General features: G+C 41.4%; 1 protein-coding gene across 1 annotated transcript in view; it reads right to left on the reverse strand.

The window, feature by feature from the left end:
- Positions 1-1,108: 1,108 nt before the first annotated feature.
- The window catches only part of LOC124711368 (endocuticle structural glycoprotein SgAbd-5-like), a 58,228-nt gene continuing 35,503 nt past the window's right edge, over positions 1,109-23,833 (reverse strand). The window contains exon 3 of the mRNA XM_047241411.1: positions 1,109-1,707. Within this exon, the coding sequence (XP_047097367.1) occupies positions 1,485-1,707 (223 nt within the window). The 3' untranslated portion in view covers positions 1,109-1,484. The remainder of the gene's footprint in view (positions 1,708-23,833) is intronic.

Consider the following 23,833-nt stretch of genomic DNA (forward strand, 5'->3'; position numbering starts at 1 on the left):
AATTTACGAATTCTTTTCATTTTTTGTAACAACATTCAAATATTTATTATCTTAATAAATTAGTCAATGTAACATCCATAACAAAAATAGAATATACATATCCAATACTGATTAATAAAGCGTAACGAAAAATGTCAACAAGAGAAGATTGTAAACAATTTTAGATGGTAGAGTATGGCTAAACAGAGGAAAACTTTTTCGTTTAATTATAGGATAATGATGCACAGCATTATACGATGTTGCGGTTATGGACTGCTAGATAAAGGCAGACAATGAAGTTTACAAGTGCCATCAATTCAATTTGCGGTATCAACTGATACTTCTCACCATAAATCGACTGTACATCCGAAAATATGCTGTCATTTGAGGTTAATTTATGTATGAAAGTGAAGCGGAACTGTATCACATACGTATTTTCATGGATGAATTTTAAGTAATATCTTCTTCGAAAAACACTTCTACATTTGTTGAAAGAGGAAAGAGTAAAAACTCCAGTCCAATGTTCGTTTTTTGAATAAATGTCGATAGCTGCAAAGGGTCCTCACTGAAAAATTAAATAAAATAATTTTCGAGTGTGATAGGTATGAGAGGGTACCTCCCCAGATGGGCATTATGCTCACTAGCACGAAATAATAAACAGTCAAATGGAGATCGATAACCATGAATCAGTAGAATTTTGCTGTAAGTGCTGTTATCTTATTTTTCTAGGTCTTATCGACGTTTATTTGTTGAATCTGACAAGTGTGACAATGAACCTTTTTCTGGTCATTTTCTAAATTTTTATCTATTTCACACTGCGCATTTCAGACCCATTGCTATAATGTGCATATTCTTCTGTACTTTCACCCGGCTACCCTCTATGTTGGTGAGACTCTTGATATAGCTTTTAGTGTATCCAGTAAATTGTCCGGCCAAAATTTCTGTGACCTCAAACAGAAATGGATCTGGCGTGGAAAGAATCAGATGAATTTCAAAACAACTTTTCTAATACAGAGTTATTTTCAGTAATAAATTAATCGCTCAAGTTTAAATCTCGAACGATGAGTTTATCGCTAATGATAAGATAATAATTAACAACTGCAATATCGTATGGTTCTAGACTTTTCTGTACGGTGCGAATCAGTAATTTATTCGTTTTGAAAAGTTACCATATGCTGGACGTAGAAGACAGAGGGATGTTCGGATGTGAAAAACAGAGAAATAATTTTTGTAAGGGTATTGTTCCGGTACGCGAAGAACCTCTAGCAAGCAGTACGCTTGTCATTCCAATACCGAGATCGCATGTTTGCTCTGTTTACAGTATACTGCCTTTGTGACAGCTATCAAAGACCTCTGGTGACAACGGAACATAAGAGATGTTGAAGAAGTTCGCATTGCCAGATTGCAGGTTTGTTTAGATGAAGGAAGTGCGTGGACGAATTCGCTGCGTCGCTATGTCCACCTCGCTGACACGGTGCCTAGTATGATTGTAGCAAGTGTTGCGGTCAGAATTGCCGCCTGTGGAGCCTGGCGTACGCCTCTCCCGGCTGGTCCTTGCCGAGCGGCCTGCTGATGACGTGGAAGCCGTGCTTGTCGGCGCGATAGGTGACGACGTAGACGGCGCCCGTCTTGGGCGACACCCTGGTGTACGAGCCGGACACGTCGGGAGAGCCGTCCGCCGTCAACTCCCCCTCCTCGGCCCGTTCCGAGCCGTCGCTGTTCTTGAAGCTGCGACATACAAGGAAATTAGTGTTATGACTGTTTAGCTTTGGAGGGCACCATTCAGAGGTAGGTATACGTTCTGGGTGTTCACAAATTTTTAAATTCACATAAATATGAGAGTACCGATACGAAATTAATAGCTCCAGCTGTATAACAGTTACTGTTATTAACATATATACAACTTCAGCCCCTGTCAGTAACCGTAATAATAATTATAATAAATTGCATAACTTGCCTGGAAAAATGAAGAGTTGTTTTTGTAGAATTTTGTTGTTCTGCACATAATAACGTATTGTCTAGGGCAAGAAGTAAATAATGTCCAAGCTTTCGCTGTTCTCCGTTTCGAATTTTTGTGTAAGTGTGAGTTACCGTGCATTTTTATTTATTTGGACAAGTGTTCAACATCCCTAATTCATGTATTAGTTAATGAATTAACATCTGGGCTGAAAAATCAGGCATTCTTACATTGCACCTACATAACAACTTATGCTTATTATATACTTCTTTGTTAAATATTCACTTGTAGTCATGCTTATTTGATTTCGTCACTTTCTCAGATAACGGATATGGTCTGGGAAGCCCTAGATCCTTTACGGCTAACTTTTCATGGTAATTTTCTTTTCTTTAGTGCTTAATACAGGTTCAACAGGGTTCATGTTGACCCTCCGCAGGAAGGCCCTATTCCTGTACAGCAGACAACTTACTCCAAACGCAAACTGAAGAATTATTAAATTCAGGTAGTACCATTTACCAACAAGGTGATTCGTGTAGAATACAAATAAGGCGCTGAGAGTCATAGGAACGAGAAACACACCGTCTTCAACCCACCATATTTAAGTGAGTATCAGAGAAACCACTGAGACAGCTTTTCGTGAATGTTCAGATATACTACAATATGGGCCTGCAGTACAGAAAAGTGACCCACCATAAGATAAACAGATGTCGCAAGCATGAATAAATTCTACAGTCACACATGCGACGATGATATGCCTCAGTGTTCTCAGTGCCTCAAATGAATTACAATGCAATAAAATCCAAAATTTAATATACTACGTTCCACTCAGAATCCCACAAAATAGGTTTTTATATCAGTATAACTACAACATATATAGATGTCCACTCTGATTTTACTAAATAGAGAGTTAATTCGGATATCTGTGGAGTTTGCTACGACTTAGCAGGATTTATGCCAAGTATACGTAGATAGAAGTCTGCTGCAGTGTACTACCAGCTGGTGGCCAGACGTAAGCTTGTAGCTGAGTCATAAGGGCTAGCACTGCACGCCATGAACAGTGCACATTGTTTATCAAATATGTATGTATTTGCCTCGTAAGACAATTAAGTCATGCCAGTTGCGCATGCGCAGAAGCTCCTTAAAACATGCACAAGTGGAGGTGTGCTCATGACTCTAATTCCAACTTTTACAGAGTCTAGAGAAGCAATGTGTAGCATAGCGCGGTAGATTTAGTGCCGTGTATTTGAGATTACCGTATCTTGATTGTGTTTAGCAGTATTCAAAGAAAAATAACCAATAAATCCGCAAGGTGTCAAAAGTTAGGGTGTTCACAAGCTCTTCACTGGGGCCAATGGCAGATCAGTTCTTGCCAGTCTTGGCTGCAAACGTAAATAAGCCGAGCTACTTCAAAGTGAAACGGGTGACTCACCACAAGTTTTCAAGACAACACTGTTTCCATATTACCAACGGAAACATGCCCGAAAAGAAGTGAAAACTATAGATCGTTTACGTTGACAATAAAATATATGCTATCTGATCAAAAGTATCCCGACAACTGTTACTAGACATCAATATGGGCTGTGTCCACCTTCTGCCTGTAGCTAACGGACCCTGGTGTGGAAATAAAAGCGAGGTCGAAAGTTGTAAACGAAATCATTCTAATACCTCTGACAGTGGATCTCTTTAACTGCAATCTCTTTGCCTTCCATATTTTTGGAGGAGGTAACATAGACCAGAAAAAGGAAAAAAATGTGAGTTTAAACATTAACTACAAAATTCATAGTTTAAGAGTTGTGAGCATCTGTTTGGTAGAAGAGCATTTTACTTCACAGCGTCAAAGATGAACGCATGCTCGTAATTCTGAAGGTATGCAATTTAGAGCCCATGTTTACAGGCCTTTTTTTTGTTGCTATGGTCCATACTACCTCTTCTCAAATATGGAAAACAAAGAGCTTGCAGTATAAGAGGTCTACTGTCAGATGTATCATAATGATTCTCGCTTATAACTATTGACTCAGTCGTTTTCGGTCCAGGGTCCGTTACCTCAAATTGATACATCAACCCTTTTCCATAATCCCTGAAAGTTTGTAAAATCATCACAATATCGCCTTATATAATGGAGTGACTACGTGCTATATCATTTGCACCTATACACATCTAAAACCAATGAAAAAACCACTTCACCATATCATTATCGGATGGTAAAACTGAGAAGAAAAGTTGAAAGAGGTGTCTGAGAAACTTTAAGACGTACAGCCCGGAAGAAGGGCTCAGAGAGGGAGTGCAAAACTTTTTTGTCAAAAACCGAGAATATCTTTTAAAGCCATAAAAATGATTACATTGTCATGGAAGGAGATACAGACGCTGGAATGGGAAAGGTGGTGAATTCAAATCGAACATCATAAATATGATTTAGTAGTTTCAGTAAACTAAAGTATTTTAGATATAAAAATGTATGTAGATGCACTTGGTTGGTTCACTATACCGAGTATGAAATTAATGCATGACAGGAAGATATACAGCTGGAAGATGTCAATATAGATCAAATTTTGCTTACCACGAAATTATCAATTCTTAACAGACGACGAAAGGTAAAGAAAATAAAAACGTAGAAGAAGAAATGTTTATAGTTAGTTTATTAAAGGAAGATACCAACAAAACTCTCTATTAACCAAGACATGGTAATGGAATACACCTGAACATAACAATATATTTCAGGAGTGCGATAACATTAAAGTATGATTTAAGGAAGGAAACACTCAAAGCTGTAATAACACATAAAAAAAGAACTGAAAATAGTTGATTGAGAATATGGAAGAAAGCTACTGCAGAGTCTATAAAAGAAAATAAAGCCACTTATCTACAACATTTACAGAACCCAACAAATGAAAATGTCACTAAGTCTAAAAGAAAAACACTGATAGCCTGTAGAGGCATGTGGAACAATAAAAGATGGAGCTGGAATGAAAAGTTCATTGACATCGAACGCGTTCTCTACAGGAGACAGGAGAAAGTACACTAGCTTCAGAGGGGATCTCTGGTCTAATGAGAATTAAAGGACCATAGAAACAGTTGAAACGCAAGTGTAAGTATTTGTTTGTATAGAATAACAGATGAGCTCAATACAACTTTATCAACGTTAAGGAATAGAAACGCAGTGAGGTGTAAAAGTATAAATTATTAATTGTTTGCATACACCATGAACCATGGACCTTGCCGTTGGTGGGGAGGCTTGCGTGCGTCAGCGATACAGATAGCCGTACCGTAGGTGCAACCACAACGGAGGGGTATCTGTTGAGAGGCCAGACAAACGTGTGGTTCCTGAAGAGGGGCAGCAGCCTTTTCAGTAGTTGCAGGGGCAACAGTCTGGATGATTGACTGATCTGGCCTTGTAACAATAACCAAAACGGCCTTGCTGTGCTGGTACTGCGAACGGCTGAAAGCAAGGGGAAACTACGGCCGTAATTTTTCCCGAGGGCATGCAGCTTTACTGTATGATTACATGATGATGGCGTCCTCTTGGGTAAAATATTCCGGAGGTAAAATAGTCCCCCATTCGGATCTCCGGGCGGGGACTAGTCAAGAGGATGTCGTTATCAGTATTTCATAACCTTTATTCTAGAGAAAGAAAACTGGCGTTCTACGGATCGGAGCGTGGAATGTCAGATCCCTTAATCGGGCAAGTAGGTTAGAAAATTTAAAAAGGGAAATGGATAGGTTGAAGTTAGATATAGTGGGAATTAGTGAAGTTCGGTGGCAGGAGGAACAAGACTTCTGGTCAGGTGACTACAGGGTTATAAACACAAAATCAAATAGGGATAATGCAGGAGTAGGTTTAATAATGAATAGGAAAATAGGAATGCGGGTAAGCTACTACAAACAGCATAGTGAACGCATTATTGTGGAAAGATAGATACGAAGCCCACACCTACTACAGTAGTACAAGTTTATATGCCAACTAGCTCTGCAGATGACGAAGAAATTGAAGAAATGTATGATGAAATAAAAGAAATTATTCAGATTGTGAAGGGAGACGAAAATTTAATAATCATGGGTGACTGGAATTCGAGTGTAGGAAGAGGGAGAGAAGGAAACATAGTAGGTGAATATGGATTGGGGGACAGAAATGAAAGAGGAAGCCGCCTGGTAGAATTTTGCACAGAGCACAACATAATCATAACTAACACTTGGTTTAAGAATCATGAAAGAAGGTTGTATACATGGAAGAACCCTGGAGATACTAAAAGGTATCAGATAGATTATATAATGGTAAGACAGAGATTTAGGAACCAGGTTTTAAATTGTAAGACATTTCCAGGGGCAGATGTGGACTCTGACCACAATCTATTGCTTATGACCTGTAGATTAAAACTGAAGAAACTGCAAAAAGGTGGGAATTTAAGGAGATGGGACCTGGATAAACTAAAAGAACCAGAGGTTGTACAGAGATTCAGGGAGAGCAAAAGGGAGCAATTGACAGGAATGGGGGAAATAAATACAGTAGAAGAAGAATGGGTAGCTTTGAGGGATGAAGTAGTGAAGGCAGCAGAGGATCAAGTAGGTAAAAAGACGAGGGCTAGTAGAAATCCTTGGGTAACAGAAGAAATATTGTATTTAATTGATGAAAGGAGAAAATATAAAAATGCAGTAAGTGAAACAGGCAAAAAGGAATACAAACGTCTCAAAAATGAGATCGACAGGAAGTGCAAAATGGCTAACCAGGGATGGCTAGAGGACAAATGTAAGGATGTAGAGGCCTATCTCACTAGGGGTATGATAGATACCGCCTACAGGAAAATTAAAGAGACCTTTGGAGATAAGAGAACGACTTGTATGTATATCAAGAGCTTAGATGGAAACCCAGTTCTAAGCTAAGAAGGGAAAGCAGAAAGGTGGAAGGAGTATATAGAGGGTCTATACAAGGGCGATGTACTTGAGGACAATATTATGGAAATGGAAGAGGATGTAGATGAAGATGAAATGGGAGATACAATTCTGCGTGAAGAGTTTGACAGAGCACTAAAAGACCTGAGTCGAAACAAGGCCCCAGGAGTAGACAACATTCCCTTAGAACTACTGACAGCCTTGGGAGAGCCAGTCCCGACAAAATGAATATGGAAGTTAATAGGAATATAAAAAAAGGGAGGAAGGTTTATCTGTTTAGCAAGAGTAATAGAAGGCAGATTTCAGACTACCTAACAGATCAAAACGAAAATTTCTGTTCCGACACTGACAATGTTGAGTGTTTATGGAAAAAGTTCAAGGCAATCGTAAAATGCGTTTTAGACAGGTACGTGCCGAGTAAAACTGTGAGGGACGGGAAAAACCCACCGTGGTACAACAACAAAGTTAGGAAACTACTGCGAAAGCAAAGAGAGCTCCACTCCAAGTTTAAACGCAGCCAAAACCTCTCAGACAAACAGAAGCTAAACGATGTCAAAGTTAGCGTAAGGAGGGCTATGCGTGAAGCGTTCATTGAATTCGAAAGTAAAATTCTATGTACCGACTTGACAGAAAATCCTAGGAAGTTCTGGTCTTACGTTAAATCAGTAAGTGGCTCGAAACAGCATATCCAGACACTACGGGATGATGATGGCATTGAAACAGAGGATGACACGCGTAAAGCTGAAATACTAAACACCTTTTTCCAAAGCTGTTTCACAGAGGAAGACCGCACTGCAGTTCCTTCTCTAAATTCTCGCACAAACGAAAAAATGGCTGACATCGAAATAAGTGTCCAAGGAATAGAGAAGCAACTGGAATCACTCAATAGAGGAAAGTCCACTGGACCTGACGGGATACCAATTCGATTCTACACAGAGTACGCGAAAGAACTTGCCCCCCTTCTAACAGCCGTGTACCGCAAGTCTCTAGAGGAACGGAGGGTTCCAAATGATTGGAAAAGAGCACAGATAGTCCCAGTCTTCAAGAAGGGTCGTCGAGCAGATGCGCAAAACTATAGACCTATATCTCTTACGTCGATCTCTTGTAGAATTTTAGAACATGTTTTTTGCTCGCGTATCATGTCATTTCTGGAAACCCAGAATCTACTATGTAGGAATCAACATGGATTCCGGAAACAGCGATCGTGTGAGACCCAACTCGCCTTATTTGTTCATGAGACCCAGAAAATATTAGATACAGGCTCCCAGGTAGATGCTATTTTTCTTGACTTCCGGAAGGCGTTCGATACAGTTCCGCACTGTCGCCTGATAAACAAAGTAAGAGCCTACGGAATATCAGACCAGCTGTGTGGCTGGATTGAAGAGTTTTTAGCAAACAGAACACAGCATGTTGTTATCAATGGAGAGACGTCTACAGACGTTAAAGTAACCTCTGGCGTGCCACAGGGGAGTGTTATGGGACCATTGCTTTTCACAATATATATAAATGACTTAGTAGATAGTGTCGGAAGTTCCATGCGGCTTTTCGCGGATGATGCTGTAGTATACAGAGAAGTTGCTGCATTAGAAAATTGTAGCGAAATACAGGAAGATCTGCAGCGGATAGGCACTTGGTGCAGGGAGTGGCAACTGACCCTTAACATAGACAAATGTAATGTATTGCGAATACATAGAAAGAAGGATCCTTTATTGTATGATTATATGATAGCGGAACAAACACTGGTAGCAGTTACTTCTGTAAAATATCTGGGAGTATGCGTACGGAACGATTTGAAGTGGAATGATCATATAAAACTAATTGTTGGTAAGGCGGGTACCAGGTTGAGATTCATTGGTAGAGTGCTTAGAAAATGTAGTCCATCAACAAAGGAGGTGGCTTACAAAACACTCGTTCGACCTATACTTGAGTATTGCTCATCAGTGTGGGATCCGTACCAGGTCGGGTTGACGGAGGAGATAGAGAAGATCCAAAGAAGAGCGGCGCGTTTCGTCACTGGGTTATTTGGTAACCGTAATAGCGTTACAGAGATGTTTAATAAACTCAAGTGGCAGACTCTGCAAGAGAGGCGCTCTGCATCGCGGTGTAACTTGCTCGCCAGGTTTCGAGAGGGTGCGTTTCTGGATGAGGTATCGAATATATTGCTTCCCCCTACTTATACTTCCCGAGGAGATCACGAATGTAAAATCAGAGAGATTAGAGCGCGCACGGGGGCTTTCAGACAGTCGTTCTTCCCGCGAACCATACGCGACTGGAACAGGAAAGGGAGGTAATGACAGTGGCACGTAAAGTGCCCTCCGCCACACACCGTTGGGTGGCTTGCGGAGTATCAATGTAGATGTAGATGTAGAACTCTACCATCTGGTGAGCAAGATGTATGAGACAGGTGAAATACCCTCAGACTTCAAGAAGAATGTAATAATTCCAATCCCAAAGAAAGCAGGTGTTGACAGATGTGAAAATTACCGAACTATCAGTTTAATAAGTCACAGCTGCAAAATACTAACGCGAATTCTTTACAGACGAGTGGAAAAACTAGTAGAAGCCAACCTCGGGGAAGATCAGTTTGGATTCCGTAGAAACACTGGAACACGTGAGGCAATACTGACCTTACGACTTATCTTAGAAGAAAGATTAAGGAAAGGCAAACCTACGTTTCTAGCATTTGTAGACTTAGAGAAAGCTTTTGACAATGTTGACTGGAATACTCTCTTTCAAATTCTAAAGGTGGCAGGGGTAAAATACAGGGAGCGAAAGGCTATTTACAATTTGTACAGAAACCAGATGGCAGTTATAAGAGTCGAGGGACATGAAAGGGAAGCAGTGGTTGGGAAGGGAGTAAGACAGGGTTGTAGCCTCTCCCCAATGTTGTTCAATCTGTATATTGAGCAAGCAGTAAAGGAAACAAAAGAAAAATTCGGAGTAGGTATTAAAATTCATGGAGAAGAAATAAAAACTTTAAGGTTCGCCGATGACATTGTAATTCTGTCAGAGACAGCAAAGGACTTGGAAGAGCAGTTGAATGGAATGGACAGTGTCTTGAAAGGAGGATATAAGATGAACATCAACAAAAGCAAAACAAGGATAATGGAATGTAGTCTCATTAAGTCGGGTGATGCTGAGGGAATTAGATTAGGAAATGATGCACTTAAAGTAGTAAAGGAGTTTTGCTATTTGGGGAGCAAAATAACTGATGATGGTCGAAGTAGAGAGGATATAAAATGTAGGCTGGCAATGGCAAGGAAAGCGTTTCTGAAGAAGAGAAATTTGTTAACATCCAGTATTGATTTAAGTGTCAGGAAGTCATTTCTGAAAGTATTCGTATGGAGTGTAGCCATGTATGGAAGTGAAACATGGACGATAAATAGTTTGGACAAGAAGAGAATAGAAGCTTTCGAAATGTGGTGCTACAGAAGAATGCTGAAGATTAGATGGGTGGATCACATAACTAATGAGGAAGTATTGAATAGGATTGGGGAGAAGAGAAGTTTGTGGCACAACTTGACCAGAAGAAGGGATCGGTTGGTAGGACATGTTCTGAGGCATCAAGGGATCACCAATTTAGTATTGGAGGACAGCGTGGAGGGTAAAAATCGTAGAGGGAGACCAAGAGATGAATACACTAAGCAGATTCAGAAGGATGTAGGTTGCAGTAGGTACTGGGAGATGAAAAAGCTTGCACAGGATAGAGTAGCATGGAGAGCTGCATCAAACCAGTCTCAGGACTGAAGACCACAACAACAACACAAACAAATGAAGGTTAGAGTTTTAAATCTTCCAAACTGCTGTTTTAAAGACAGGCATGAACTGTAGTAATGGAATATAGCAAAGTATATTCTATACATAGGAAAGGAGATAAAACTAAAACCAAAACATAAAGGGATATAAGCTAGTTACACTCAACATATAAAATATGTGCAAAGACAGTATACAGAGAAGTTAGTGTAATAGCAGAAGTAATTAATAAATGACAAATTGAACAGTTTCTATAGGGGTAGATTGTGTGCAGATTATGTTTTCACCACAACAGGATTTAACATACCTACCTTATTACTTTTAGCGACTATGAAAACGTATTTGACAACGTAAATAGCACCAAATAATTAATAATTTTATTCCACAGTGTTAATGATGTTACAAATAAACAGCAATAATGTTACCAAAACACATTAAAATAACTGGGGCTTCTGCATACATAACGTTCTTTGCAACTGACCCAATAATTTGAGCTGGAACAGATGATTTATAAAATGGGGTGTCGTTGCTTATGAAGCAAACTGATATAAATCTTATAGATCTTCAATCAATTGCACAAGTGATTACCCTTAGATTGTGTGAACCAACTGGGATGGAAGTTGTAATTAACAACGAAACAAAAGAGCAAGTTAATAAGTAATATATCAAATAGTGGTGAGTAGAAAGCTTCAGAAATTTCAGTATCTGCTTGGTAAAATTTAGTGACATTGTAAAACTGCATAATCGGTCTAAAGTAATAGGAGCATCAGTGTTGCTCTATGGACCTGAAATGTTGATCACTTAGTAAATAACAGAAACAAGTGATAAAAGTGCAGCTGTGGGATTTCTGTGAACAGTAGCTGGATGTACATTACTTCATGGCGAAAGAAACGAAAATATCAGGATGAATTATACCTATTTAATCCGAATTAATAGGAATGTAAATGATGAAATGGAAATCTAGAAGAACACCACAAGGGAAAAAGAATAAAAGTTTGCTACTTTTATTCCATTTATGTACCTTTAGGACTATATATTACAGCACAGTAATACTTTAGGGTAGAAACAAGTTAATCACTAAAATAATGTTACACAGTGCACAATAAGCAAAGATGTGATTATTCTCATATTTTTAAATACATTTTAAATAGCATAATAAACAAAATATGATTTTGTACATATCCATTGGTCTTACATCCATATAAAATTTGTATAAATTGTATTTTTTAATTTATTACAAAATGCTAATATAACTATTAAAATAGGTAAAGTTACCCATGTATATATGCATTGATAAAACTACTGGAACATTTTGGGAACAGTAGATTAGTGCATGAATTGTTATGTTTCATTTTTGGAATTGCCATCCTGTAAAATTTACTTTGATGGACTTATCAACCATTACCCCTGCAATCATACAGATATATAAAAATTGATGTGTATATATGTGTGTATATTTTTCACATCTCTTCCTAAACCACTGGGTCTACTTTAACCAAGTTTAGGGCACATACTTCAAACTATCTGGGAAGAATTGCTGTGGATGTAAGAACTATAGGGATGGGGATGGGGTAAACGAATGTTGCTAACACCTGACATCTAGGCTGCACTTCATGACAGGTGTGTTGTGTGGGCAGTATTGGAATGAAGGCCACAGGTACACATATGAAGGGCAACAGCTCAGCAGAGGGTGGAAAATGAGATGGATAGAGAGAGGGGAGTGGAAGTGATGAAAAGAGAAAGAGTGGAGGAGTACATCGCCAGCTAGAGGTAGGAGGAGCAGATGGTTGGAGACAGGAGGAGATTTCAGACAGAGAGGAGGGAGAAGTAGATGGACAGATAAAGGTGGAGGGATGAGATGAACAGATAGAGGGGGAGAGAGAAGAAGAAGGACATGAACGGAATTGACAGAAAGAGGGAGTAAAGGAAGATGGCCACAAAGAGAGGTGTAGAAAATGGTGAGAGGGGGGAGGAGAAGATAGAGGGGGTGGAGGAGATGGAAATAGAGGAGCGATGAGGAGAAGATAGACTAAGACAGGGGAGAGGAGGAGAAGGCAGATAAGACAGAGAAGGAGATGCACAGAGAGGGAGTGGGTGCGAGATACAGATGGGAGATAGAGTGATGGCAAGTGAACTGAGAGAAGGGGAGGAGGCGAAAGACGGTGGGGGTGAAGGAGGAGATGGAAACATATAGGGGTGAGAAGAGATGAACAGAGAGAGGGAGGTAGAAATAGGTGGGTGAGAAGAGGGAAGTGGAGGAGGAGATGTATGAAAACTTCAATGAGGCATGGAAAGGTACGCATATTCAAATACAGAGATACTGTATGTAAACAGGCAGAATACGGCGCTGCGGTCTCAACGCCTATGTAAGACAAGTGTCTGGCGCAGTTGTTAGATCGGGTACTGCTGCTACAATGGTAGGTAATATAAATTTAAGTGAATTTGAATGTAGTGTTATAGTCGGTGCACGAGCGATGGGGCACAGCATCTCCGAGGTGACAGTAAGTGGGGATTTTCCCGTGTGACTATTTCACGAGTGTTCTGCGAATATCAGGAACCCGATAAAACATCAAACCTCCGATATCGCCGTGGCTGGAAAAAGATAATGCAAGAACGGGACCAACGACGTCTGAAGAGAATCCGTCAACGTGACGAAAGTACAAACCTCCCGCAAATTTCTGCAGTTTTCGATACTAGGCCATCAACAAGTTTCAGCAGGCGAACGATTCAACGAAACATCATCGAAATGGGCTTTTGGAGTCGAAAGCCCACTCGTGTAGCCTTGATGACTGCACAATATAAAGCTTTGGGCTGTTGAGGACTTGAAACATGTTGCCTGGTCGGACGAGACTCGTTTCAACTGCATGTGCAGTTGGAGTGATATGGGACACCTGATAAGCCTAGAAGCGACTCCGGCAGATGGCACATATGTAAGCATCATGTCTGATCACCTGCTTCTATTCATATTGGCAGTTAAGGTGCTGACAACAAAGTTTTCAGGTAGTCTGTGTGACCAGTTACGCTGGCCACTGATGCGATATATATAGGGATCGTGTCAACCTCTTCTGAATGAAATACTGCCTCAAGAAGGCGCACTGAAACGCCGAAACTGCTTGCAACAAAATAGGTAAAATCATAAGGACGACTGTAAGCGTTTCATTTTCTCGCAATAGTAAACGGCCGTCGTCCCAAAGACGACCTGTCGAAAGGATGTACAACAAAAACTTGCATCTACTAATGTCCATTGTTCATTCCGACGGACTTGGGCAATTCCAGCAGGACAATGCGACACCCTACACGTCCAGAATAGTTACAGAATGGCTTCAGGAAGACTCTTCTGAGTTTAAACATATCCGCTGGCCTCCAGACTCCCCAGACATGAATGTTATCGAGCATAACAGGGATACCTTGCAACGTGCTGTTCAGAAGAGATCTCCACCCCCTCGTACTCTTACGGATTTATGGACAGCCTTGCTTATGATGCCAATTCTCTCCAGCACTACTTCATTAGTCGAGTCCACGCCATGTTTTGTTGCGGCACTTCTGTGTGTTCGTGGAGGCCCTAAATGTTATTAGCAGGTTTACCGATTTGTTTGGCTCTTCAGTTTGTATGTATATGAAAAAAAATCACACCACCGATAAGAAGTAGTGCGACATAAACGAAAGTTGGTAGGCGAGTTTCTACATGTGAAAGATCGTGTCTGTTCAGATTTCACTCCAGACACATAAGAGTGGCGCCAGTAGTGCCACCATAAGGATTCAGATCAGGTTTGCTTTAAATAGGGCCACAAAGATTGTGAGCGTTAGTTACCTTTGATATTGTACGTGGTGAGTTGGTGTCAGTCATGAATGCATTTAATGAGACAAAGACGCTATTGTCAGCACCTCACTGAGTTTGAACGAGGTAGTGTAATAGGGCTATGAGAAGCTGGACGTTCCTTCTGCGATACTTGGGAGGAATGTAGCCACTGCACATAACACTTGACTGTGGTGGTCACGAGAACGCATCGCCACAAGCACAGGCTTCAGACGGCCATGTGGCACTACTGAGCGGGACGACCATCGTGTGGCATGGGGCTCTGTCGCACTTACTGCATTCTCAGCAGCAATTTGAGAAGCAGCTGGCGCCAGATGACACGATGAACTGCGCCAAGTCTCTTACTTTAAGGGCAGATTCAAGCCAGATGCCCTGTGATGTGAATTACACTTTCAACAAACCACCGCCATTTGTGACATTAGTGGTGCCAAGCGAGAGTTCATTGGAGGGCAGGGTGGAGGACTGTTATGTTTTGTAATGAAACCTGGTTCTGTCAGAGTGGTAATGATGGCCACGTTTCGATTATGAGGCTGCGAAGTTTTCGTGAAAAGATAACTGTTCTCGAGTGCAGGCCGTTAAAGTGCAAGTCGCTAAGTGGTTTTTCCGTTTCCATTAGAGTATTTATACATAATTCAGTGATAGCGCCTGTTCAAATTTGCCGTTAGAAAACATCGAGCCTCTTCAGTTTCTTACTCGTTTCATGATTTCCGCCACTATGACCTACGCCAGCAAATAACTTCGCGGTATTTAAATTCGCCTGCTGCTACATTCGCCTGACGTCCGGAAATTCTCTGCCCATCTCTCTGGAAGCTGTTACTTTCTACTAATTATTAATTGGTGTAGCGGAATTGCTTGTAGAGTAATTTGTATTGTTTATGTTTGTGTTGTTCGCTTGTAGTGTAATTTGTATTGTTTAATGTGCCATCATGTGTGACAAATGTGGATGTTGTAGATTAGTGAACACGGGAGTGAAATGTCAGGATTGTGGGTTGGTGTTTCACTGGGGTGATAGTAGCGGAGAAGCTGTTATAGTGCCAGTTGAGGTTCGCCAATTGAGTTGTAGATCATGTAGCCGTGCCAAGAAAATCGCGGAACAGGGAATGAAGATTTGTGCCCTTCAGGATGAACTAAAAATGGTGTACGTCGAATTAGACAGGTTGAAGGGGGAAAGAGACAGTAGGAGCTGGGAACAGGTAACAAGTCGTAGTCAGAAGGAGAAAACCCCAGAAATCACTTTTCAGATTCCAGTGACCAATCAGTTAGATTTTCTACCTGAAGTAGGAGAGCCTAAAACAGTTTTTGAGCAAAGTAGGGTGCAGCAGACTCGTAGTAACAATTGCAATACTAGGTCGGGATTAAAGTCAAGCAGAAAGAATGGACTCCTGCTGTTAGGTAGCAGTCTTGGGAGAGGTGTAGACCAGTTGCTACAGGATAGGCTAGGAGTTGAGTACCAGGTCACAATCATCGTGAAACCTAGTGCTAAGCTTAGCCAGGTTACAGAAAACCTAGGGGCATTGTGCAAAGATTTTGATGGTGAGGACCATGTTCTCATAGTAGGAGGAGCAGGTAACAGCCTGGCTAGCAGTTCGGACTGTAGTATTAAGTGTGATCTGGATGTATTAGGAGCAGCAACATCTCACACTCGTGCGCGATTTGTGGGTGTTTTGCAGCGCCATGACCAGCCCTGGGTTAATACGGCTGTCAACCGTGTTAACAGTGACCTGGGGTGGGGGGCGGGAGTGGGGTGGGGGGGGGGGTTGTGGGGGAGGAGGTTACTGTTGATAGAGGCCGGCCGGTGTGGCCATGCGGTTCTAGGCGCTTCAGTCTGGAACCGCGTGACCGCTACGGTCGCAGGTTCGAATCCTGCCTCGGGCATGGATGTGTGTGATGTCCTTAGGTTAGTTAGGTTTAAGTAGTTCTAAGTTCTAGGGGACTGATGACCACAGATGTTGAGTCCCATAGTGCTCAGAGCCATTTGAACCATTTGAACTGTTGATAGAAACTAAATCCCATACCTGTGCTGTGCCTGTTGATGCAATTGGGAGGCGGGGTTACACTAGTCATGGCCTCCACCTGAATAGGAGGGGGAAGGATAGATTAGTTGATCTTCTTGCAGAAAATGTAAGGGTGACCACATGCAGGCAAGACGAAATACCTGTGACTACTGGAGTCAGAGGGATACATTTTTTTAGGTTAGAGTCAGGTTACAGACAGAGGGTATTGAAACAGATTAAAACAGAACAGTGCCATAATGTCTGTAGCAGTATCCAAAGAAATAAAATTTGTGAGTTTCATCAGAGCATTAGAGGATTGAAAAATCAGATAGATGAGGTTGTATGCCTAGAAAATGGGGTAAATTCTGAAGGTATAGATGTTTTGTGTCTCTCTGAACACCATGTAACCACAGGGATGGAGAAGTAAAATTTAAGGGATTAGAGATTAGCATCTTATTCACGTAGAGTCAACATGGAAAAAGGAGGAGTTGCTACTCATATAAAAACTGGCCACAAAGCCAAAAACATTGAAACAAATAATTTTTGTGTAGATCAGATCCTTGAAGCATGTGCTTGTGAGTTGGTACAGCAAATACTTCTATAGTAACTGTAACAATCTACAGATCCCCTCAAGATAACTTCAGCTATTCATGAAAAATCTAGAGGCATTATTGGCATCAATTATTGGGTACCTGTCACACAAAAAGAAGCAGTTAGTGGTTTGTGGTGATTTTAATGTAGATTTAAGAAAGACACTGATAGGGAAAATCAGCCAGAATCCTTGTTTGGTTGTTTCAATCTAGTATCCGTTGTAAATTTTCCAACTCGTGTGCGGCACGACAGTAGGTCACTTATCAATAACATTTTCGTAGACAGTGCTCAGGCAGAAACAATTAATGTGTTCCCAGTTGTTAATGGGCTATCTGATCATGATGCACAGTTAATGGAAATAACACATATAGCACCTTACAGGATTCAGGCAGGTTCATACAAGGCAGGGGGGCTTATTAATGGGAACAGCACTGAGAGTTTTAAGAGCAGTCTAGAAGAGGTTGAATGGGACGAAGTATACATTGAAAATGATATTGATGCCAAATTCAGTTTATTCCACCGTAAATTTGTCTCAGTATTTGAGAGTTACTTTCCTGAAACGTTATCCAAAAAAGCCATTACAAAGTCAAGTAAGCCATAGATTAGAATTAAGATATTGTTTAAGAGGTAGAGGGAAATATATAGACAGGCCAGAATAAGACTGTATCCGACGTTACTTGCTTACTACAAAAGATACTGAAATATTTCAAGGAATGTCATTAAGAAGTCGAGAAGGTTACGGGTTCTGAAAGAAATTAATAATTCGGATGGTAAGATTAAAACTATATGGAATATTGTCAAACGGGAGATGGGGCAGCCTGACATTGCACAGCATACCATAGCAATAAAGCTAAATCAAGATGTTGTGTGCGATAATTCACAAGTTGCAAGTATTTTTAACAATCATTTTCTGAATGTATCAGCAAAAATAGGGTTAAAGGGCTCAGCTGAAAAAGCAAAAAAAATGTGTTAAAATGTCATTCCCCAGGACTTTAGGCCATTAGAAATAGCACCAACATTCCCCACTGAAATTAACGGAATTATAAATATACTGAAAAACAAGAGCTCATGTGGTGTTGATGGAGTTTATAACAGAATTTTGAAGTGTTGTTCTAATTTAATAAGTGGTGTGCTTAGTGATATATGTAATGCTTCGCTGGCACAGGGAATTTTTCCAGACAGCCTGAAATACGCACACCTCTTCATAAGAAAGGGGACAAGAGTGACTTAAATAATTGTAGACCAATCTCATTGCTCACTTCATTTTCTAAAACATTCGAAAAAGTTATGTATTCAAGAGTAGTCTCACATTTAAGTGAAAATAATTTACTCAGCATGTCACAGTTTATTTCCGGAAGGGTTACTCGACTGAGAATGCTATCTACACATTTACCCATCAAATAGCACAAGTCCTAAATAACAGATTATCGCCATTTGGTATTTTTTGTGATCTTTCCAAGGCATTAACTGTGTAGATCATGTCACACTCTTAGAAAGCCTCAGGTTTTGTGGAACTGAAGGCTATACACACAGCTGGTTTGACTCATGCTTAATTAACAGATATCAAAAAGTTGTGCTGAATAACACAAATAATGTTGGGAGGGGGATAAATTCTAGTGAATGGGGAGTTATCACATCAATTTTCGGTCCTCTGCTGTTCTTTAATTATGTGAATCTCTTCTCACTTGACGTTTAGCAAGCAGAACTAGTACTTTTTCCTGATGACACGAGAGTTACAGGAAATCCCATTCCAGAAAAAGCAGCTGAAGGTATTGTTAAGGATGTATTTCAAAGAATTATTAAGTGGTTTCAGAAAATGGACTCTCCTTTAATTTTGCAAAAATCAGTATATCCAGTTCCGTACACCAAATAGAGTCGTACTGACAACTGATGTAGCATATGAACAGGACTCAGTTAACAGTGTAGATTTCTCCAAATTTCTGGGTGTTCACATTGATTACAACCTGAACTGGAAGCAGCATATTACCGAGCTTCTCCTACAATTAAGTTCAGCTTCTTTCACTCTTCGTATAATCCCTAGTCTTGGTAATAAGCAGATCAGCCTCCCGACGTACTTCGCATATTTCCACTCAACAATGTCTTATGGAATAGTTTTCTGGGGTAACTCAACACTTAGACATAAAGTATTGATTGCAAAAAAAAAAAAAAAAAAAAAAAAAAAAAAAAAAAAAAAAAAAAGAGAGAGCAGTGAGAAGCATTAGTGGCGTTCACCCAAGGACTCATGTAGGCAAGTAATCATGGAGTTAAGTATTTTAACTGTACCATCAGAGTACATATATTCGCTGATGAAATTTGTTACAAATAATCCATCTCGATTCGCGAAGAACAGTGATGTTCATACATACAACACTAGAGACAAAAATGACCATTCCTATCCGTTATTGAAGCTGTTAATTGCTCAAAAAGGAGAACATTATTCAACAACAAAAATCTTAGATCATTTGCCCAACAATATTAAGTGTCTGGCAGGTAGCAGATCTAGTTTTAAATCTAACTTAAAATCATTTCTTTTGGACAACTCCTTCTATTCCATGGACGAGTTTCTGTTTCAGAACTGGTAAAAAAAGAAAAAAAAATTGTACCTCTAAATGTAGTTGCATGTGTAGAACTATAAATTTCAGTAATATATATATGTATATCTTGTAATCTGACTTGTTCCACATCGTATCGATAAAATAATCGTGAAAATGATCTACGGAACGTGACGTAACTGAGCCAGTTGAGGGCCTGCAACCAATCTGCCTGCATGGTAGATACACTGGACATACACCTGGTGTTACGGTCTGGGGTGTGATTTCTTACGATAGCAGGAGCACTCTTGTGGTTATCCCATGCAACCTAACTGAATTTGTACATAAGTCTGGTGATTCAACCTGTTGTGCTGCTATTCATGAACAGCATTAAATGGGTGTTTTGCAGCAGGATAACGCTCGTCCACATACCACTGTAGAAAACGAACATGCTCTACAGAGTGTCAAATGTTGCCTTGGCCTCTTCGATCACCAGATCCGTCTCCAGTCGAGCAAATACGCACGTTTGCATGCTTGCATTCAACATTCTGATGGTGACACTGGTTATTAGCAATCAACATTTACAATGGCTATCCTGTTCTTACATCAACCTATGATCTTACGATGTTAATCACTTAAATATGTTACCTAGACAAATGCACTCGCAAAATTTCATAACTGTGCATTAATTATTTTCATTATTTATTTTTTGGTATGGTGGCTGTTCTACCTGTCACATAGACTTATGTCTCTAATTACTTACATACCTGTTGATGGTGTGTACATGTATGAAGTTACACCGATGCCCAAACATGTCTTCTGCGTGCCTCCCTTTTTGTCAAATGTTCAAATGTGTGTGAAATCTTATGGGACTTAACTGATAAGGTCATCAGTCCCTAAGCTTACACACTACTTAACCTAAATTATCCTAAGGACAAACACACACACCCATGCCGAGGTAGGACTCGAATCTCCACCGCGATCAGCAGCACAGTCCATGACTGCAGCGCCAAAGACCGCTCGGCTAATCCCGCGCGGCCCCTTTTTGACGTATATATTTATATATATCGGAAAGCATGATTGGAATTCGATGTATACACTGTCAGTATGTATGTAAGTTAATTAGAGATGTAATTCTCTGGGACAGGTAAAATGGCCACCAGTGTGTCAGTGTTGTTCATATTTAGAGTTGTTACTAGGCATGCTAGGATATGTAAGGGGTGTGGAGAGTGTCAGACGCTGAGTGATCACTGTGTAGGATGTGAAGATGTCATCTATTCATGTGAGACAGAGTTACTAGGACCTGAATGACTTTTACAGGGGTCAAATTGTGGGTCTCTATTTGGTGGGTGGTCGAATCGAACATTGTGCAGATTTGTGGGGCATTCTGATGTGATAGTGGTGCGATGTGCATGTAAATGTGAGGGAAATGGATACCTGTTTCAACGTCCCAGTCGCCCACGTCTAACAACCCAGAGGGAGAGTCGCCAAATTGTACATCAACCCCTCCACGCCTATGCCTGCCATCCCACAATAAGTAATGGAGTCCCTGAAATATTCTATGTCATCCCACACCGCTGGTCGGAGACTAGCAGCAGCTGGTCAAGGTTATTACGGTCACAGGTGCTGTCGTTAGCATCATAAAAGCGTCGGCTGCCCTTTTAGAAGATACCGTAGCCAGAAAGTAAGGTCTGCTACTGAATGTTGCATTTTCGACAGCGATGAATCATGGTTCTACACTACCACAGGTATGCGTCACCAGCAAGTAGCCGGCGACCTAGCCAGAGGTCCATGCTTTCAGGATTTTGAAGAGGCACAGCGGTGGTACTCCTGGGGTCAAGTCGTAGGCATCCGTCGTGTATAACTTCAGGTGATGGCTGACTGTTATTGAAGTAAGTCTGAAGGAAAAACGGTCTGTCACGGTCCCCCTGTGTTAAAAACTGTTACCTCCCAGGCGACAGTATCATGAAGCTTTTTTCCAAAAGGATAATTCTCGTGTACACACGGCATGTGTCTCTGTGAACTATGTATGTGATGTTACGATACTCCCATGGCCAGCAAGATCCTGTCACCGACAGAATGTGTGTTGGACCAAGCCGAATGTCCACCCTGTCCCAGTACCGCATCCAGAATACCAAGGACTAATTACAACAGTTGTGGGACAGGAAGGCGATAAATCTGCTTTGTGACACTCTCCTCAACTTGATCAGTGCATGTATCCACCAGAGAGGTTGCAATATACTGATAAGTCGGTTCGTACTGCCACGTTCTTTGAGAAAGCTATCGACATTTTGATCACTGGTAGACCATCAAATACCCTCTGAGCCCATGAAGTTTCGTTTCTCTGTCACCTTCACTGTGTGTGTGTGTGTGTGTGTGTGTGTGTGTGTGTGTGTGTGTGTGTGTATGCACATGTGTTTGTGCCTTTGTAAAGAAGACAGCAGCGCAGAATAAGGAACGGTCGAACGGCTCCTTGAGCAAACGGACGCCTCGCCGTTTCGTTACGTAACGTGGTGTGGATGTGGGTCGCAGGTAACACTGAAAGCAGATGCTCTGGCCGTGAGGTGAATCGTAGCGGAGCAGCACTGAAACCGCGGGTTAACGACGTCGAGTGGCGTGACGGGAAGGTGAGAGGAGCGCAAGTGTTGCGAAACAGAATATAGAGGAGGCTACGGAACCACTGCCATCCAGAAAGCTGGTCCTGAACGACGAGCCATTCAGAAGCGTCAGCTTTGCTGTAGTATAAACTCTGAAATGAGCCTTAAAGTATGTGTCAGTGACTGGTACAGGAATAAAAACACACAGCAATGTGAGAATTTAATACACTACTGGCCATTAAAATTGCTGCAACACGAAGATGACGTGCTACAAACACGAATGTTAACCGACAGGAAGAAGATGCTGTGATACGCAAATGATTAGCTTTTCAGAGCATTCACACAAGGCTGGCACCGGTGGCGACACCTACAACGTGCTGACATGAGGAAAGTTTCCAACCGATTTCTCATACACAAACGGCAGTTGACCGGCGTTTCCTGGTGAAACGTTGTTGTGATGACTCGTGTAAGGAGGAGAAATGCTTACCATCACGTTTCCGACTTTGATAAAGGTCGGATTGTAGCCTATCGCGATTGCGGTTTATCGTATCCCGACATTGCTGCTCGCTTTGGTCGAGATCCAATGACTGTTAGCAGAATATGGAATCGGTGGGTTCAGGAGGGTGATACGGAACGCCGTGCTGGATCCCAACGGCCTCGTATCACTAGCAGTCGAGATGACAGGCATCTTATCCGCATGACTGTAACGGATCGTGCAGCCACGTCTCGATCCCTGAGTCAACAGATGGGGACGTTTGCAAGACGACAACCATCAGCACGAACAATTCGATGACTTTTGCAGCAGCACGGACTATCAGCTCGGAGACCGTGGCTGCGGTTACCCTTGACGTTGCATCACAGACAGGAGCGCCTGCGATGGTGTACTCAACGACGAACCTGGGTGCACGAATGGCAAAACGTCATTTTTTCGGATGAATCCAGATTCTGTTTACAGCATCATGATGGTCGCATCCGTGTTTGGCGATATCGCAGTGAATGCACATTGGAAGCGTGTATTCGTCATCGCCTTACTGGCATGTCACCCAGCGTGATGGTATGGGGTGCCACTGGTCACACGTCTTGGTCATCTCTTGTTCGCACTGACGGCACTTTGAACAGTGGACGTTACATTTCAGATGTGTTACGACCCATGGCTCTACCCTGCATTCGATCCCTGCGAAACCCTACATTTCAGCAGGATAATGCACGACCGCAAGTTGCAGGTCCTGTACGGGCCTTTCTGGATACAGAAAATGTTCGACTGCTGCCCTGGCCAGCACATTCTGCAGATCTCTCACCAATTGAAAACGTCTGGTCAATGGTGACCGAGCAACTGACTCGTCACAATACGCCAGTCACTAGATGAACTGTGGTATCGTGTTGACGCTGCATGGGCAGCTGTACCTGTACACGCCACCCAAGCTCTGTTTGACTCAATGCCCAGGCGCATCAAGGCCATTATTATGGTCAGAGGAGGTTGTTTTGGGTACTGATTTCTCAGGATCTATGCACCCAAATTGCCTGAAAATGTAATCACATGTCAGTTCTAGTATAATATATTTGTCCCATGAATACCCGTTTATCATCTGCATTTCTTCTTGGTGTAGCAATTTTATTGGCCAGTAGAGTAGTTTATCTCATCAGGATCAGGAATGCCAAGACATCACATCTTGTTTTCGGAAAGCAATTTAAGCTACGCAGACAAGTTTCATAGGAAACAGGTTCTCAGC

Source organism: Schistocerca piceifrons, chromosome 8 (assembly GCF_021461385.2).
Source record: "Schistocerca piceifrons isolate TAMUIC-IGC-003096 chromosome 8, iqSchPice1.1, whole genome shotgun sequence".
NCBI lineage: Eukaryota > Metazoa > Arthropoda > Insecta > Orthoptera > Acrididae > Schistocerca > Schistocerca piceifrons.